The sequence below is a fragment of the Oryctolagus cuniculus genome, chromosome 11 (assembly GCF_964237555.1).
Source record: "Oryctolagus cuniculus chromosome 11, mOryCun1.1, whole genome shotgun sequence".
Classification (NCBI taxonomy): domain Eukaryota; kingdom Metazoa; phylum Chordata; class Mammalia; order Lagomorpha; family Leporidae; genus Oryctolagus; species Oryctolagus cuniculus.
This window is the reverse complement of record NC_091442.1, coordinates 102,598,618-102,618,947: the sequence shown is the minus strand read 5'-3', so window position 1 is coordinate 102,618,947 and position 20,330 is coordinate 102,598,618. Positions and strand designations below refer to the sequence as shown.

Sequence of the window (20,330 nt, the reverse complement as noted above, 5' to 3'; positions counted from 1 at the left end):
GACAGGCAGAGTGGACAGTGAGAGAGACAGAGAGAAAGGTCTTCCTTTGCCATTGGTTCACCCTCCAATGGCCGCCACAGCCCATTGCGCTGATCCGATGGCAGGAGCCAGGTACTTATCCTGGTCTCCCAGGAGGTGCAGGGCCCAAGGACTTGGGCCACAGCAGAGAGCTGGCCTGGCAGAGGGGCAACCGGGACAGAATCCAGCGCCCCGGCCGGGACTAGAACCCGGTGTGCTGGCACCGCAAGACGGAGGATTAGCCTAGTGAGCCATGGCCCCGGCTGTTATTAGTATTTTGATAGGGATTTCATTAAATCTATAAATTGCTTTTGTTAGTATGGACTTTTTAATGATATCAAATCTTCCAATCATTGAAAAGGGAAAATCTTTCTATTTCTGTGTGCTTGATGATTTTGTGAAGGATTTCTTTCTGGATTTCTCTTTTGAAAAGAGCATTACTGAAATATGCAGACGCTATTGCTTTTGGATGTTCATTTTGTATCCTGTGACTTTGCTGACTTGGTTTATCACTTCTAACAGCTTTTTGGCAGAGTGTTTATGCTTTCCACATACAAAATCACATCACCTACAATTATGGCTATTTGTCCATCCTAAGTTTCATTCTATTGCTTGATTTATCTTTTCTAACAGCTCTTGCTGATATTTCCAGTACTACCTTGAATAAGTGTTGAAAGTGAACATCTTATCGTGTTCCAGATCTCGGGGAAATGTTTTCAGTTTTCTGCATTCAGTATTTAGCCTTTATCATTTTGAAGTATGTTCCTTCTACATCTAATTTGAGTTTTTTTTTTTAATCAAGAAAGGTTGTTGAATCTTATCAAATGCTTTTTCTGCATCTATTAACATAATCATATGGTTTTTGTTCTTCATTCTTTTAATGTGATGTATGACCTTTTAGACTTGCAAATATTGCACCGTCTTTACATCCTTGGAATAAATCCCACTTGATCATGTGTGATCTGTGTGGTATAGTATTGGATTCAGTCTTTCAATATTTTGTTGAGAACTTTTCATCTTTGTTCATCAGGGATACTGGTCTGAGGTTTGCTTTTTGTGTTCTGTATTTGTTTGGTAATGGAATCATATTAATGAGAACCTCATAAAAAGAGTCTGGCAGAGCCCCATGCTTTACAATATTTTTGAATACTTTGAAAACTATTGGAGTTTGTTCCTCTTTAAATGTTTTTGCAATTCATTTGTAAAACCATTAGGTCCTGGACACTTTTAATTACTGCCTCAATTTCATTACTTCTTATGAGTCTGTTTAAATTTTTCTGTATCCTCCTGATTTATTCTTGGTAGGTTACATATATCTGGGAATGTACCCATTTCTTTCATTCACAATGTGTTAACATACAGTTGTTCATAGTGGTTTCTTACGATAATTTCTATTTCTATAGTATCGAGTATAATGGCTCATTTTTCATCTCTAATTTTATTTTATTTTTTTTTTTGTTACTCCCACCAAGGCTTTGTCTATTCTGTCATCTTTCAAAGCACAAGCTTTTTGTTTTTTGATCTTTTGCTTTTTTTAGTTCTAATTTCATTTTTTTTCTGATTTTTATTATTCTTCATCTCCTGCTAATTTGTGGTTTGGTTTGTTCTTGTTTACCTAAGTCCTTGAAATGCATCATCTATTTTTAATGTAAACACTTATTGCTCTAAACTTTGCTCTTAATTACACTTTTGCTGTATCACATAGATTTTGATTTTTTTTTTGTTTCAAGAAATTTTGTGATTTTCAAGTTCTTCAGTGTACTGCTGGTCATTCAGGAGCATGCTGTTCATTTTCCATTTGCTCGTAATTTTTTTGTTCTTGTTTTTTTTTTTTTTATTTTTTTATTTTTTGACAGGTAGAGTGGACAGTGAGAGAGAGAGACAGAGAGAAAGGTCTTCCTTTTCCATTGGTTCACCCCGCAATGGCCACTGAGGCTAGTGCGCTGCGGCCGGCGTACCACGCTGATCCAAAGCCAGGAGCCAGGTGCTTCTCCTGGTCTCCCATGCGGGTGCAGGGCCCAAGGACTTGGACCATCCTCCCCTGCACTCCCGGGCCACAGCAGAGAGCTGGACTGGAAGAGGGGCAACTGGGAGAGAATCTGGTGCCCCGACTGGGACTAGAACCCAGTGTGCTGGCGCTGCAGGTGGAGGAATAGCCTATTGAGCCATGGCACTGGTCAAGATTTAATTTATTTTTATTTGAAAGAGTTACACAGAGAGAAGAGAGGGAGAGAGAAAGGTCTTCTGTCCGCTGGTTCACTCTCCAGTTGGCTGCAACGGCTGGAGCTGCGCTGCTCTGAAGCCAGGAGATTTTTCCGAGTCTCCCATGTGGATGCAGGGGCCCAAGCGCTTGAGCCCTCCTCTATTGCTTTTCCCAGGAGCAGCTGGGTCTCAACCCGGTGACCATGTGTGATGCCAGCACTTCAGGCAAGGGCGTTAACCCTCTGCGCCACAGTGCCAGACCCAGATAAATAAATCTTTAAAAAAAACTCATTTCAGAGTATATACATAGATCAACAGAACAGAATAGAGAGCTGAGACATTAATATGTGTACATAGAACCAACAGTTTTTTTTTTTTTTTTTTTTTTTTTTTTTTTGTACACAGGTGTCAAGAACATATGTTGGAGAAATGATAGTCTTTTCAATTTATGGTCCTGGCAAAACTGATTGTACATATGTAAAAGAATGAAATTATATCCCTACCTCTAATGTATACAAAAATCAACTCAAAGTATATAAAAACTTAATATAAAGGCAATGCTTTCTTGGCTAAGACCCCAAAAGCACAGGCAATAAAAATAATACTAGACAAATGGGATTATATCAAACTCAGAAGCTTCTGCACAGCAAGGGAAACAATAAATAGAGTGAACAGACATCTGACAGACTGGAAGAAAATGTTTACAAGTTACTTATCTGACAAAGAATTAATATCCAAAATATACCAGCAACTGAAAAAAAAAAAAAACTAACCAATCTAATTAAGAACTGGCAAAGGATCTTAATAGATAGTTCTCAAAAGAAATACATATGGCTAATAAATATTTGGAGAAATGTTCAGTATCACTAGCCATCAAAGCAATGCAAATCACAACCACAAATGGGTTACCACTTCCACCATTAGCTGGCTAGTATCAAAAAGGCAGGAAGTAATGAATGCTGGGGAGGATGAGGACATACAGGCACTCTTAGTTACTGTTCATAGGAATGTATGTTAGCACAGCCACTATGGAAAACAATATGGATAGTTCTTAAAAATCTAGAAATAGAATTGTCATATGACTCAGAAATCCCACCACTGGATATATTTCCAAAGGATAAGTCATTATATCAGTAGATGGCCATTACACAATGTTTACTGCAGCACTGTTCATAAAAGCCAAGATGTGGAATCAAGATGTGCCTCATCAGCTAAATGGATAATGAAAATATGACATTTATAGCCAATGGAATACTATTTATCCATAGAAATGAATAAATCCTGTTATTTGAAGCAAAATTGATGAAAGTGGAGGACATCGTGTTGAATAAAATAAGCCAGACTCAGAAAGGCAAATATTGAATGTTCTCTTTCATATGTGGAGCAAAAACAAAACAAAATAAACACTACAGTCTGAACAGAATTTTGATTGCTAGAGGCTGAGAGGAGCGAGAGGGATTGAAAGAATTTGGATCTAAAAAATAGGGGAATCTGGGTTTGGTTCATTAATTATGACAAACATACTAATATGAGATGTTAATAATAGGGAAGCTGGAAGATTGGGATAAATCAACATAAGATGTTAGAAATAGGAGAAACTAGGTGTGGGGTATGTGGGAGCCTTTTGTACAATACGATTTTTGTTTTGTAAATTTTAAAACTTCTGAAATAAAAAGTTTTAAAAATTATTTATTTTGCTACGAAAACACTTTGAGATCCAGTGTGTACAAGATATCTTCACAAAAATAAGGGGGAAAGTATGTTGTGGAAAAAAAAAAAAAACTGTATATGGCCGGCACCACAGCTCACTTGGCTAATCCTCTGCCTGTGGTGCCGGCACCCCGGGTTCTAGTCCCTATTGGGGCACTGGATTCTGTCCCAGTTGCTCCTCTTCCAGTCCAGCTCTCTGCTGTGGCCCGGAAAGGCAGTGGAAGATGGCCCATGTGCTTGGGCCCTGCACCCGCATGGGAGATCAGGAGGAAGCACCTGGCTCCTGGTTTCGGATTGGCACCGTGCGCCTGCCGCAGTGCGCCAGCCATTTAGGGGGTGAACCAACGGAAGGAAGACCTTTCTCTCTCTCTCTCTCACTGTCTAACTCTGCCTATCAAAAAAAAAAAAAAAAAAAAAAAGAAAGAAAGAAAGAAAGATAACTGTATAGATGTCATTTTTTGCACCAAAATGAATTTAATTCCATTTTCCCATGAATCTTTTGAAGTGCATTTGTATAAGAGAGGTTATATACGTGCACCCTCCATCCTATAGGGAAATCTATTTTTCTTAAAAATTAGTCCAATACCATTATTCTAGAAAGTTATTTGAGCTCAAATTTGTCTCTCTAGAATGTTTTTGTATTGTGACTTGTCTTTCCTTTGTAGTAATGTAGAATTTGTTCATTTTTTCTTCTGTATAATTACCATGTAATAATCAAGAAATCTAATCTCTATATAGGCTTCATTGTATTCTCTGTAGAAGAATTTTCTGGAGCTTTAGGAACAAATGTCTCCAGTAAAAAGTGTAAATGGCATTTGAAATGAGAGAAACCCTTGTAGTTTAAATGTGTTCATGTGGCTTCTTTCTGATATATAATTGATGTTTATATTTGGTCTGATAAAATGTTTCCAAAAGATCTTTAATTATAAAGAACTGAAGCTAAAAATAATGGTTTTATGCAGCCAATTTATGTACTGTCTTTAGGGGGCAGTGCTAAACCACTGATTAATTTCTCCATTTCTGCTAAAGGTCCTAGTAATGATTAATGTAAAACTAAAATAGCATTTGTGACACAATTATGTATAAACCTAAATGCTAATAAAATTTTCTAGGTAGTCAAATGAAAATGATAGTTTGAAACTCATTGATCCAATAAATATTTAGTAAGTTCCATTATTTACAAATATTGTAATATGTAGATGTGAATAAGGCAGTGTTTTCTTTCAAATAATTTAAAATTGAATACAGTAAGTAGCCACATTTTGTGTGTGTGTTTGTGTATGTGTATGTTAACTCTTTCAGAACAGAGATAATGAACATGGCAATACTTATTATTTTTATGTGCTAGTGCCTGTCAGTAATTAATTTTATCTTCATACAGCTCTTTCAGATAGGACTTATTATTACTCCTACTTTGACAGATAGGACAACTGAGGATTAATAAGATATGTGATATGCTCAAAGTCACACTGCTTGAAAGTGGCAGAACTAGGACCTAAACTCGTATCTATTTGACTTCAAAGCTAATGTTCTTTGCCACTGTGCCATCTGTCATTTCAAGGTATGTGTTACATACTATCACATACGTGCTCACACAAAGAGCTGTAGACATTTAGAGGAAAGTAACATTATTACTGTTGTGGGCATTCTGAAAAATTTTATGTAAGAGATGAAATATGGGATATATTTTGAACTAGTGGGATTATAAAATAATAACAGCTAAAATGCTGATTATATTTATTACTCTACTTATCAGGAAAAAAACCCTTAGGGAGGTTTTACTATGGTGTTTCCCATTGCCTAGGTAAGGCAAGGGAGGCTAACAGTGGTCGTACCTTCTTAAAATCACACAAGCGATAGGCCAGCATGTGGCATACCTGGTAGAGCTGACACCTGCAATGCTGGCATACCATATTGGCGCTGGTTCATGTCCCAGCTGCTCCACTTCTGATCCGGCTCCCTGCTAATGATACAGGAAAAGCATCCAAAGATGACCCAAGTGCCTGGGTCCCTGTTAACCATGTGGGAGACTTGGAAGAAGCTCCTGGCTCCTAGCTTTGGCCTTGGGGAGTAAACTAGTGGATAGAAGGTCTCCCCCTCTCCCCCTCTTCCCTTCTCCTCCTCTCCTCCTCTCCCCCTCTCCCCCTCTCCTCCTCTCCTGCTCTCTGCTTCTTCCCCCCTCCATTGAGCTGTTGTATCCCAAATTATTGAGAATTTTTACTGGCTGTCCCAGATGGCAAAAGATTCTCCGAAGCATCAGAATATAGCGGAAACATTCACAAGTACACTGCTTTTATTAAAATTGTGTTTATGTGAGATTGAGTTCTCAATCTATCTTACTGAAGATTGCACCCAGCGAAGGTCCTGTATTGCAGTGTTTAAGAGGGGTAAACTGTGTAGTCAGCAGTCTGACTTAGAATCACTTACCAGTTCTCTGTCCTGGGGTTTAACTTGACTTCTCTGTACCTTAGTTTCCTCATCTATAAAATGAGGGGAAAATAATATATTCCTACAGAACTGTTGGGTGAGTTAAAATAATTCATGAACAGTAGTCCTAAGATACTATGCAGCACCTAAATTCTCAGTATAAAAAGATATTAGTATGTAGCTTACAAACACTGATTAAAGGACTATTTAATTTCATCATCTAAAAATTACTGTTGATAAAGGCAAGGTTAAGATGTAAATGTGGAAGAAGAATCCTAAAGCAATAACTTTTGGGGGTAATCCAATCTGTAAATATGTGACTTCATTAATCATGATCCATCATTGTGCTAAACACTATATTTTGAAGATTTTTGAACGAATTATTTTCATTTGTATGTATCTTTTTAAAGAAAATTCAATATGCTGAACATTCAGCAGTCTCTCTGTAGAATTTTTCTTCATTGTGGCAAATTTTCTTGAATTGTTTCTTTGATCTCTCTGTCTCTACTTCCCTTTTAATTTTTGGAATTTCTGTTTAGATGTTGGACCTCTTGGTTTGATCCCCTAGTTTTCTTAACTTTTAACTTTTCTTCATCTTTTATTCTATGTTCCAAGATAGTTGCTTTGATTCACTTTTCAACTCTTCTGATTATAAATATGTATGAATGTATGTATTTTGTAACTTTCTGTTTTTGTTTAATGGTTGCAAGTATCTTCTAGCTCAGGACCCTATTTATGACTTTCTTTTATATATTCAGGTTGGTTTCTGTTAGAGACTCTTCTCAATTATGCAATGATTCTTGTTTATATTTAGAACATTAGGCACTGTTGATAAAGGTGGAGCATGTTGAAAGGTGGGCCTCAGAGTAGGCATTAAAACACAGGCCCCTTCATTTTGTTGGTTACTTGTTTACAAATCTTTTTCCTTGGGAGACTAGGTTCTACAGAGAGTATTTTAACCTTCCACGTGGGGAATATAATAAATGTAGCTGCCATGTTCATCAAGGAAGGCACTGGTTGGGTTGGAATCTTCGATTTACTACATAGATAATACCTTAATTTCCTTATTTTAGAGAACCATCTCTCTGCTCACTGTATATATTCATAGAATTCAGTATCTTTGCTTCAACTTCTCTAGAAAATAAATCTCTGATTTCTTGCCACTAGTGAAGTTGTGCCTGGCATGGTGAAAAGGAGATGGATCTGAGAGTCTCAACTCCTTCTAATCTAGTAGTTTTATTGTGTTTCAGCCTCACCGACAATTAATATCTTTGCAGGTAGCCAGTCCCTCTCATTCTTCCTTCATGAAGGCACTTTGCTTTCAGTGTTCTCAAGTTTGTTAAATAAGGATAACTTATACCTACTGTTTGTCCAAAAGCTGCCATCACTATCCAGAAGTTTCCTGATAACTGCTCATGCTAGGATATCTCCTGAAGTCCTTATCTTTAAAATTTTAAAATGTTTATGAATCCTTTGCTCTCAGTTTGATGGGATTTGGGAGGTTAAAATGTAAATACGTATGTTTAACATAGCAATTTCACTATGAATTTTAAACATATTATTCCTATTACATGTCTAATATAAAGCTTTATGAAGTTCATTTTTGGTATAAAAATATAATTTCTGGCAATTCCTATTTCTATAAAGGCTTTTCACATTAGTCCTGATTGTATTCTTAATATTATACCTAAACTTTATTTTTTAATAAGCTGTGAGATTTTTCTCATGTGTTGCCATTCAAATATTTTGAGCCATTATGTCCTGTTCTTTGGCTATGAACTTCATATTTTATTTTTTTCAACCAGTTTTTCCACTTTCAACTTAAACTGAATTATACTTATTTTTGTCTCAGTCATATGACTGGGTTCACTTTTGCTTGCTAAGACACACAAGTCATTTATATAATTTATATTTAGGTATCTGAATCACATTCATGTAATATACTGGTATAATATAATTTCAGAGAACTTCATCTACAATAAATTTGTCACCAGGAGAAGTGGAAGAAGATGATGATGAAAACACATGTGGGCCCTCAGGAATTTGGGAAGCACTTACTCCTTGTAACGGGTGCAGGAACCTCGGCTTCCCCATGCTGGCACAGGTAAAACTTTGCTTTCGTTAAGGTACAGTAAACTTAAAACTAATTTCCTGTGTTTTTAAGATTTTATTTACCTCTTCATCTTATTTACTTCATTATTTTTTCTTTTAATATGTCAAGTAAAATGCACACATAATTTTGCTGTATACGTGTGTGCATATGTAAATATATATACATTTTTAAAAAATTTTGGTTATGATACAGAAAAGTTCTTTCCTTTAGAGTGTTTTAATATTTGTGTTCCAGAAGTATATTATTTTAAAGAATGCTACTTTTGGTAAGTGAGCTGAAGTTACAGTTACAGGAAACACACATTAGGACTCTTTAAGACCATAGCTAGTGATTTTTTTTTCTTATAAATAATGTGAATGTATCCTACTAAGGATTTTTGGAGTATAATCCAAAAATGATAACAGAGTATTAAGAGACCAACTTCTAGTTTGAAATCATTTTACCACTCATTGCATCAGCTTTCATTCTCTTGTATCACCTTCAAATTCCTGTTGTGTGATATGGACCATACACCCCTTAGAGGTGTTTCAGAAATGAATAAAATATTTTAGAATTAGGAATTTCGAAGCCACAATAATATCTCTACACAAAATGAAAAAGTGTATGTAATAATGTAATGCTGTTAAAAGATTCAATTGACAGGCATTTATTTGGCTGAGTAGTTAAGAAGCCACTTGGAACAACCCACTGTGCAGTGACTTGGTTGGAGACCCAGCTCCACTCCGGATTCCAGCTGCATGCTAATGTGCATCCTGGGAGGCAACAGGTGATGGCCCGAGTAGTTGTGTTCCTGCTACCCATATGGGAGCACCCAGAATGAGTTCCTGGCTCCTGGCGTTAGTATAGCCCAGCACCAGCAGTTGTGGGCATATGAGGTTGTAAACCAGCAGATAGGAACTCTACCTCTGTTCACTTTCTCAGTCACTTTCTCTGTCTTTCCCCCCGCCCCCTCTGTGAGTATGTGTGTGTGTATGTGTATGTGTGTGATTCTTTCATCTCTCACTCTATCTCTGACTCTCAAATAAAACTAATAATTAAAAAATAAAGGTTAACTCACATAGGAAAAGAGTCTAGGACAGAGAACAGTTCAAATAAAAAGTCTAAGACTGAAAATAATTCACAGTAATTGTTCACGAAAGTGTTATATTTCAATTTTTTAAAAAAAGATTTTATTTATTTATTTGAGATGTAGAGTTACAGACAGTGAGAGGGAGAGACAGAGAGAAAAGTCTTCCTTCCATTGGTTTACTCCCCAATTTGCCACAACAGCTGGAGCTACGCCAATCCGAAGCCAGGAGCCAGGTGCTTCCTCCTGGTCTCCCACGTGGGTGCAGGGGCTCAAGGACTTGGGCCATCTTCCACTGCTTTCCCAGGCCACAACAGAGAGCTGGACTGGAACAGGAGCAGCCGAGACTAGAACTGGCGCCCATATGGGATGCTGGAGCCACAGGCAGAGGATTAACCTGTGCCATGGTGCCGGCCCCTTTAATTTTTTTCTACTTTGGAACAGACATATAGCAATTATTTGTAAAGAAACATTTTTCACGTGTCAGTGTCACCAACAATTTGTTCATAGCCTCTGAAATTCTAATTGTGGGAAGCTAAATATGAAACAAACAAAAAAAAATTATTGCTTTAAAATCTCTATAGGAATTTTAAGAATTTATCCTAATCTTTGCAGAATTGTGATTAATATGTCCTAGACTGAGTTTAATAAAGGTAAAGACAGTCTTTTCTTAAAATTAATTTATGTAAGAGGGAGGGAAGGATAGTAATTAACTTTTGGTTTACAATTTTTTATTAAGAGGGAGGGAGGGAAAGAGAGTGTGGAAACATACAAAAACACTTTCATCTACTGATTCACTCCCCAAATACTTGCTGTGATTGAGACTGGGCTGAACCAAAGCTGGAAGCCAGGAACTGAGTCCAGGTCTCCCATGTGGATGGCAGAACTCAATTCTATGAGCTGTCACCACCATCTCCTAGGGTCTACATTCACAGGAAGCTGGAGTCAGGAGTCAGATCTACATATACAACATGGACACTCCAATGTGGGGCACAGGGCATGTTAACTAGTGTGTTAACTGCTAGGCTAAATGCCTACCCTGAGATCAGCCTTTTGATGTTCAACGTCAGTGGTCTAATGTCAGGGTAATTTCTAGTATATGGTCAGAATTAAGTAATAGTTGAATAAATCAATAAGTAAATTGTATATTGTAGAGTTTTATGTCTGAAATTTTTAAATGTAGATTTTTATCTTATATCCACATGGATAAAGTAGAAAGGAAATTAACAAGCAGAAGTTTTAATTTGTTCATATAATCTTTATTTATTTCATATAATCTTTATTAACATATTACCAGTAATTTCAGTATTTTACATATTATTTGCATAAATTAATATTGCTAAAGCACATTTTAAACAGTTAATTGAAAAGTAATATAGTATTTAGGGCTCTTATTAACATGTTCAGATTACTTATCAAATATGATTATATCTCATTTTTCAATACTTTACTATTGGTTAGTTTTATTGTTTCATTTTATTGTATTATCTTGTTATACTTAATAGTGATTTGCTTTTAGTTATTTTCTGATAGATCTTCTTTCCTTTGGCCACTTTTATGTTAAGACTGGTGTTGTTTCAATTGATTTATTGCTTCTTGAGATAACAGTTTTAGTTATATTTATCACATAACATTTTCCAGTCTGCATCTTTTTTCTGGTGTTAATTGTGTATGTGTATATGTACAAATGTGTTGGGTAGTTTTTAAACTATTAAATTCTGTTGATCTTCTATTACATGTTCTATTAAATTTCTATTAAACTATTAAACTTCTAAGTCCTATTTTTGATAAGTTAATCCAGAATTCCTTTTAACATAAATTCCAAATAACTCAGCATTATTATTTGCCTGTTGCTATCTAGTTTTCCTGTGAATTTCCATAGAATAATAACTCAACATTCTTCTTATATTTCATTGTTTGTCTTGGATTTATTCTTGAAATCTCATTTATTTCTGCTTTCCTATTTAATAAATGATATGACTCAGTGTATTAGTCAGCTATACATCACTGTAACAAATACCTGTGAAATGCTATTTATGAAGGAATGAGATTTATTTTGGCTTATTTATTTTAGTCACAATCCAAGAATCAGTGACCACATCGGTTGGTTGTCTGATAATGATGGTGGTGATGACAAATGGTAGACAGATATGGCAGAGGAAGGATCACATGAGGAGTCAGGAAGCAGAGACAGGGAGCAAACGCAAGCACGTTCGCCTGATTCCTCCTCATAAAGTCACCAGGATTTCATCAGGAGGTTTCCATCCTAGCAATATAATCCATTATATTGACTTCCCAAGGATCCCACCTTTAGATACCATCATTGGATTAGGTTTTCACCCTTAATCCATTAGCTATTAACATAAGATTTTGGGATGAAGCATTTAACACATGGCCTTGGGGAAAACCCAAACTAACACTCAAACCATACTGTTATTATTACAGTAAATTGATGACTTTGAATTTGCAAAGCTAAAATATCCAACCTACAAGATGATTTTCATATATTGAAGCCACTTTTATAGATATCATGCATTTTGGGATTCTATTAAAAAAAAACCCAGGTGGATGTTTGATCTAGAGGTTAAGACTCTGGTTGAGATGCTTACACATTGGAGTCCCTGGGTTTTTGCTCAGTTCCAGCTCTTTGCTCCAGATTCCTGCTAATACAGACTCTGGAAGGCAGCAGTGCTAGTTTGAGTAATTGGACTGCTGACTCCCACATGGGAGACCTGGATTGGGTTCCCTTCTCTAGGCTTTGGCCTCATGGGCATGGATCAGACAGTTGAATTCTGGCTATCCATATGGGAGGTTTGAATTGGTTTCCTGGCTCCTGGCTTTGGCCTCCGGAGTATTATGGAAGCAACCAAGAGATAGGAGTTTTCTGTTTCTATCTGCCTCAGTCTGTCAAAAACAATAATAATAAAAACCATTAAGCCATACGGTATACATATAATGCCTAAGAAAAACCCATTATCTTAGAGTTTGGTACAGGAACTTTTGGAATTAGCAATTAGTATACTGCTACATAAATTTTTATATTCCCATATTTGTGGATTTGAACAAATTATATTTTACATATATAACCCTCAATTTAATTGAATCAAGAAAACATGTATCAGATATCATTTGCATTCAAAGCATAGTGCTTACCTTTAGCAACATAAATATTATGGAAAGAGTACTGACTTAATTGGATTATAGGTTACCCATACATCTGGTTCTGGACTTATAATTTTTAGATTATTACACAAAATTTCCTTACAAAATTAGAATATTGATCTAATTTCTAAGTTTTGTCTAGATTTTTAGTTGATCCTATATTCAGGATTTAGTTTATTTCTGCCTCCAAGAATACTAACATTAGGATGAACAGACTTTTTTTGAAAAGATTTATTTATTTTACATGAAAGTCACAGTTACACAGAGAGAGGAGAGGTAGAGAGGTAGAGAGAGAGGGAAGAAAGAGAGGTCTTCCATCCACTGGTTCACTCCCCAGATGGCCTCAATGGCTGGAGCTGCGCCAATCCGAAGCCAGGAGCCAGAAGCTTCCTGTGGGTCTCCCATGTGGCTGCAAGGGCCCAAGGACTTGGGCCATATTCTCTGCTTTCCCAGGCCATAGCAGAGAGCTGGATCGGAAGTGGAGCAGCCAGGTCTTGAACCGGCGCCCATATGGGATGCCAGCACCGCAGGCAGCGGCTTTACCCCACTACGCCACAGCACCGGCCCTAGGATGGAGAGACTTTATAGAGTATTTTGGAGTTCATGATATGAATATACTATATGGTGTTTTATCCTTGTGACTAGATTGATGTTTCTGTAAGAAGCAATAACTTTCAAAAGTCATGAAATTTTAGAATTCTAAATATCCAAGGATTAAAGTTCCTGGAAAATATCTAGAAGATTTAGTGTAAATGGACTTGTGCAGATCATTTCAAAGCAGTTAAATAAGATTAAAGTTGTGCAAAGAGTTAAAAGGGAAACCAAGAATGAAAAGACTTGGAAAATGAAACCCATTTTAGAAAATATGGCTAAACCCAAATTTGTTTGTCCTCATTCATGGTCATAATAATTGTTGCCATTTACACAGTGCCTACTCTGTCAAATTCACTTGAACAATTTCTGATTAAGTAAGCGTTTAAAGGAACATGTAATCTTCTCAAAGTCACAATAAGTGGCAAGGCTATGTATGATTCAAACTTGGATTCTAAAAGCTGTATCATGCTGCTTTCCTGACTTTGTTTACATTTTTCTGATTCCTGCTAGTTGCTTTTGTTGCTTGCTATATGCTCAATTTTGGAAGTTTTAGAAGAATCCTCTTTGGCTATAATTTGGGATCATACCTTTGAGAATAACTGCCAACATTTCATTATTTATTAATTTAATCACAAATATCAAATTAAGGGAAAGTTGAAGATGGTTCAGAGCCTGTTGCTAGATTGCCACTAGTTTTTTGCTACCCTTCCTGTTAGTAGAGAATGTCATTAGAACAAAGAATTCTACTTGATCAGTTGTATTTGGGTGAATGATAGTGCATTTCCCCAGTCTTTCATGATTTCTTTATCTCTGCATCATATGTGCCACAGAGCTTTGAGGCTATTTACTCAAAAGTTAATCCTACTGAATGGACACCTTCTACCTTCTGTCCCATCAACTGATATACCCTCCACTCTACAAGGTTCAGATATGTTGTCTCTGTACTGAACCTTTAGCTGTTTTTGCAACAGGCTTGCTAATAGTCTCTGATCCTGCAATTGCCACACTCATGTTGTCCCTGGGGAGAGAGGCCAGAAGCTCTTCCTGTTATGGCTGAAGCATCATTTGAGAATTAGGATGTACTTGTAGCCCTCACTATGGCAATATTAAGACATGGTGGAAGCACCTGTTGTGGGTACACTGACTGTGCTCCTCCCTGAAAATATGAAGTCTGCTTTTGCTAGTGCTGTATGTTTCCTGAGTCTGCAGCATTGGTTGCAGCTACATTCATGGCACCTGTAGTGGTTCTTTTTGTTAACCATCATTCCTGTTGCTATCCCTTTCCCTCATTCATGTTTTGTAATTGGAGAAGAATGTAAAGTCTTGAATGCAGTGTACACAGAAGGCTTCTTGGATTCATTCCTCCTTAGTAGAACCATTATGGGTGGACTCCAAATCTTCAAGATTAGTTTGAAAGCTCCTGGTGTTCCCTCCATGAAACTTCATAGCATGTGCCTAGGGGGAGAATAAGAAACAAGAAAGTAAAACCAGCAAAGTCTCCCTTCTCTTCTTACAGCTAACCAATAAGAGGAAATCATTGCTTGTGCACATAGCACCTTGCATTGCCACTGGTGGAGGTGGCAGTCACAGGGAGACACTGGGTCCCATGGCATATCAACCTGTCAAGTTGGAGTAGCCTCCATTAAAGAATAGATCAGGATAGTTAGGATGCTGTAGTTGGTATCACAACATTGGATATGAAATTAAGAGCTGCTGACAGCTAAAGAACCTCTGAAATTCACATTTGGGAGACACTTTGGAGCAGCACTAAGAAACATCAGCCTCCCAATGGACTCATTTGCCCTGTAGCTCTGCCACAGGTGATTCATTTTCCAGGTAAGCCTCAGTACTAGAGTTTCTGCAGGACCGTTAGCTGCTCTCCCCCAGGTGCCCTGGCCCCATTTTTTAGTCTCTGCAAAGGCTTACCTCTGGGCTTGTGTCCTCTTCCTTAGGCTCAGGCACAGTCAATGTGTTGTCAGCTGTGTCCTCCTGTGTATGGCTGTGAGCATCCACTGCTGGTCTCAGAATGTGAACAAGATTCTCCCAGTGAGCAAAAAGATCCTCCGTTGTGTCTGCAGGAGGACTCAACTGGAGGTAAAAAGAGTGGCCAGTGGCAAGCTTCAGGCGGAGCTGTTTTTTGTTACTGTTGTGGATGGTTATCTTTACAAACTTCAAGGGAAGCAGCCTGGTTAGCTCTAAGGCCTGTGCAGGCTTGATGACTCTTTCCTGTTTGCCTCCAGCGTGTTCATCGATAGGAGCTGGCCGGGCCAGCAGCATGACATCAGGTAGCGCAAGGCAGGGGCTGGTGCGAACAACGCCCAGAGTCAGCGTTTGGGCGCGGTTGTGCACATCAATCATTTCTCCTCTTTTGTTGATCTGGATGAAGTCACTCTCAAACATCGGTGTATAGCTAAACATAGTGTATTCCCCTTTGTACAGTTGTTGCTGCAGTTTCCCCATGGCAGTGTTAAACATGCTCATTGTGGAGCTGCTGTGGGGTGTGCAATTCAGTAACAGAAACTGGCTATTCACGGTTATCTTTCATCAAGACAGCTTTTGAGGGACTGCTGCAAGGCCCCTTAAGACACGTGCAGGTCTCCTGTTTCCCAGGATTCTTCAGCAGGTGGGCAGATGGTCCTCTTCTGCAGGGTTTTTTGTTCTTGAGCTGGGTGGAGGCTCTGATTGCTAACTTCTCCGTGCTGGAGATGGGCCTCTGGAGCCAAACTGTGGTCTTCCTGTTGTTTATGGGCACAAATGTCCAGAATCAGGTAGAGGGCACTGATATTGGGCCCTTGTAAGTGTTGGGTCCTGGTGGATGTCAAGGCCCATAGACGCTGGGGTGCATAGATGTTGTTGCTCACTCAGGAGGGACTTCCCTTGACCCTAGCACACTTGATCACAATAGACTTTGTTCTTTGATTCTACAACTTCAATTGCCACCCATCTTAATGTTCCTCTCCTTTGGAAACTGAAGCAGCCACCTTATCCTAAAGCAACTCTGGGGACTGCTCTTATCCTCCCCTGTCCATTGTGAGCTGTCCCTATCACATACCCCTTTGTCTCTGTCATAGCACAGCCCCACCCTCAGCAGGAACATAGTCATCTCCACTCCACTCACCACAGCTCAGAAAGACCCCCTTGCCTTTCCCTCAGGATTCTCTCTAGGGATCTTAACACAAAATGACAAACTGTATTCTTTTATCCAGTACTTGTAATTTCAGATATTTATCTTAAAGGGAGAATTGGAACGTTGGTGAACAGGTTAGTACAGGATTTTCTACAGTGTTTATTGTAGCATAAACATAAGATTAATATACAAAAATAAGATTAACATGTAAAAGCAAGATTAGTATCCTCCAATAGGGGATTGCTTAAATAAATTATGGAATATTCTGTCATAGAATACTCTGCAGTCATAAAAATGAATATGTAACTCCTTATTTACTGACATTAAAATATATTGTTTTTCTTAAAGAGAGAAAAACAGAGTTTAAAGCAGGATCATTAGTATGATTCAGTTTATGTGAAATGATCAGTGTGTATGTTTGGGTATGGAATTATGTTCAGTGAAATGTTTTTCTGCTGTAATTTTTCTTCTTTATATTTTTATTAGGAAAATTACTATTTCTATTACCTAGAAAATGAATCCAGTTTTACTGGTGATGTCTTTTTTTGTCTTAAACCACAGTAAGTTTTACATTTTGACTCACCTTCGAATTGCTAGATGATGTTTTTAAGCTTTGACCTGGCTAGACAGTGAGGAGCCTTAAAGATCACATTCATGTTCCCTCTATTCTTTGCTCACTATCAGAATGTATTGAATAAAAAAAAAGAGCACTGAGGAATTTTGGTAACTAATACAAATATTATCAATTTAATGAGATTATGAAATATTTGTTGACAGTATATGATAACACACGTGCGCATTTATGAGCGATCTTCAGAAAATTCATGGAAAATGTGTTTTATGAAAAAATATGTGTGGACTTCAAAAATTTTTTGCATCAACTTCAACTTCTTAAAAAAATTTATGTGAGAGGTAGAGAAACAGAGAAAGGGAAAGGCAGAGTAAAGTCTCATATTTTCTGGTTCACCCTTAAATGTCTGCACAAGTGGGGCTGAGCCAGCCCAAAGTCAGGAAGCAGGAACTCAGTTCTCATACTACTTATGTAGTACCCTTGTAGTCTTCATTGTGTGGACTATAAAACATTACATGAATGTAAGTCCTCCTACTATGATTTGAATCTATGTTAGTTTTTGAATAGCATTGTTTCAACGATGTTTACTAAGTTCATAATTTCTGAAGAAGAAGGTCATGGTTCTTGTCCCTGTGTGCATCAATTCTCACAGACAATGCAGACCATAACATACTGAATAAAACATGTTTTTTGTACTCATTCTTTCTTTTTTTTAAGATTTATTTATTTGAAAGGCAGAGTTACAGAAAGGCAGAGGCATAGAGAAAGGGCGGGGGGGAGAGAGAGAGAGAGAAGTGTACCATCTGCTGGTTCACGCCCCAGATGACTGCAAGAGCCAGGGCTGGGCCTGGCTGAAACCAGGAGCCAGGAGCTTTTCCCACGTCTCCCATGTGGGTAGCAGGTGCCAAAGCACTTGGACCATCATTCGCTACCTTCCCAGCTGCACATGCAGGAAGCTGGATCAGAAATGGAGCAGCCAGAACTCTAACTGGAGCCCATATGGGATGCTGTGCCGCAAGTGGTGGCTTAACCCACTGGGCAACAATGCCGGCTCCAGCTTTTTTTTTTTTTTTTTTTTTAATTGAAATGTTTAGTTATTTCTGATGAGCAGTTTGCTTTTCTTATTTAATGATTTATTTATTTACTTGAAAGTCACAGTTACCCAGAGAGAGATGGAGAGGCAGAGAGAGATAGAGGTCTTCCATTCACTAGTTCACTTCCCAATTGGCCACAACAGCCAGGAGCTTCTTTCGGGTCTCCCACACGGGTGCAGGGGCCTAAAGACTTGGGCCATCTTCTGCTTTCTCAGGCCATAGCACAGAGCTGGATCAGAAGTGGAGCAGCCAGAACTTGAACCAGAGCCCATATGTGATGCTGGCACTGCAGGTGGCAGCTTTACCCGGTATGCCACAGTGCCGCCCCTCCTCCCCCCCCCCCCCAGCAGTTTGCTTTTCTATTTTTTGAGATGCGTATTCAGATCATCAATGACACCTCTTACTGGCCTTTCCAAAGTCCTTGTATCTTAATATCCACTTCAAAAGTATGTTACTTATTGTGTAATTAGCAAACACAGCAAGCTTGATATATTAAAAAGTATCTAAGTGGTTCTGATTATTTTCGAAAGGAGAAGCTGGGTAGGTAGCATTAAATACCATATAATTTAATTTAGATGCTTTTTAGAAAAAATTATAGATATATCAACCTTCTTAACAGCACTTATTTTTCATGCACATATTTGACAAGATATTTTTCTAAGAATTCCATTGGAACACTTGATTTAATTGTCTTGTCTCCAAGGAAACCTGCAACAGTGTAACTCATGGAACCTATAGACTTTCAGATTTTCCAAACTAGTCATTAGACCAATAACAGTAGAACTTTTTATTTGGCTTGATACCCATTGTATGCAGCATTCTAGAAAAAGTGTCTCTTTTTTCATGAATCTGATTAATCTTATTGGGTGTATGTGAAATTCCTCCAGCTATTTTTTAAAAAGATTTATCAGAGTGACAGGGAGAGAGACACAGAGAAGGATCTTCCATCTGCTGATTCATTCCCCCAAATGGCTGCAATGTTTGGGGATCTGCCAGGCCAAAGCCAGGAGCCAGGAGCTCCATCCAGGTTCCCCACGAGTGACAGGGACCCAGGTACTTGGGCCATCTTCTGATGCTCTCCAGGGTGCATTAGGCAGGGAGCTGCATTGGAAATGAAGTGGGGGGAACAGGAACCAGTGTTCCAATGGGATGCTAGTGTCTCAAGCTGCTGTGCCACAGTACCAGCCCCTCTTCTAGCTTTTTAGGAAACTACCCTATTAGTATTAGTCTCAATACTTGAGAAGTTCAGATGGCTAAATATAAATCTACCTGTTGGGGTCTGCATTGTGACATAGCAAATAAAGCCACTAGTTGTGATGCTGGCATCCCATATGGGCACTGGTTTTGTGTTCCGGCTGCTACACTTCTGATCTAGCTCTCTGCTAATGGCCTGAGAAAAGTAGCAGAAAATGACCCAAGTATTTGGTTCTCTGTCACTCACATTGGAGGCCTTGATGAAACTTCCAGCTTCGGCCTGGCCCAGTGCTGGCCATTGTGGCCATCTAGGGAGTAACCAGCAGATGGAAGATATCTCTCTCTCTCTCTCTCTCTCTCTCTCTCTCTGTAACTCTTTCAAAATAAATAAATCATTAGAGGGAATTTACAAGTCAGAAAGTTTCTCTTAAAAGTCCACCCGAGGGCCGGCGCCGTGGCTCACTAGGCTAATCCTCCGCCTTGCGGCTCCGGCACACCGGGTTCTAGTCGCGGTCGGGGCGCTGGATTCTGTCCCGGTTGCCCCTCTTCCAGGCCAGCTCTCTGCTGTGGCCCGGAAGTGCAGTGGAGGATGGCCCAAGTCCTTGGGCCCTGCACCCGCATAGGAGACCAGGAGAAGCACCTGGCTCCTGCCGTCGGATCAGCGCAGCGCGCTGGCCGTGGCGGCCATTGGAGGGTGAACCAATGGCAAAGGAGGACCTTTCTCTCTCTCTCTCTCTCACTGTCCACTCTGCCTGTCAAAAAAAAAAAAAAAATCCACCTGAACCTGAGATTAAGAAATCCTTGTATTCTTTCTGTACACTTGTTCTTAAGGAAGATTTCAATATAGTTAGTCATTAGATATTCTTAAAATTTGGCTGTGTCCTCTACATTAAAATGTATGTCATTGGGTTAATCATTTAGCTTCCTGGGGCCATATTTTTCTCAGCCTTAAAATTGAGATGATCCCTTGCAATTCTTTCAACTCCAGAATAGTTACGGGTTTGTGATAAGGATTTAACTTATTCCCTCTGTTATAAATTTTTACATATTTT

At 38.5% G+C, this 20,330-nt stretch overlaps 2 protein-coding genes across 23 annotated transcripts in view; one reads left to right on the top strand and one right to left on the bottom strand.

The window, feature by feature from the left end:
• Nucleotides 1-20,330, top strand: part of ANKS1B (ankyrin repeat and sterile alpha motif domain containing 1B) — a 1,216,905-nt gene that overhangs the window by 306,630 nt on the left and 889,945 nt on the right. For all 22 annotated transcript variants that reach the window (XM_051846555.2, XM_051846554.2, XM_051846553.2 and 19 more), the window contains one exon: nt 8,321-8,461. In XM_051846555.2, coding sequence (XP_051702515.1) covers nt 8,321-8,461 — 141 coding nt within the window. The remainder of the gene's footprint in view (nt 1-8,320; nt 8,462-20,330) is intronic.
• On the bottom strand, nt 13,893-16,293 carry GARIN6 (golgi associated RAB2 interactor family member 6). The gene is made up of 2 exons (XM_008256936.3): nt 15,219-16,293; nt 13,893-14,747 (listed from the first exon to the last, which is right to left on the bottom strand). Exons 1-2 carry the CDS (start codon nt 15,771-15,773, stop codon nt 14,649-14,651), a joined length of 654 nt encoding a protein of 217 aa, XP_008255158.1. The 5' UTR covers nt 15,774-16,293; the 3' UTR covers nt 13,893-14,648.

Coding starts and splice junctions, on each gene's coding strand:
- GARIN6 (XM_008256936.3), bottom strand. CDS start 15,773: ATGAGCATGTTTAACACTGCCATGGGGAAACTGCAGCAACAACTGTAC. Junction 14,748..15,218: donor AAGAGGACACAAGCCCAGAG/GTAAGCCTTTGC, acceptor TTCTCCCCCTAG/GCACATGCTATGAAGTTTCA.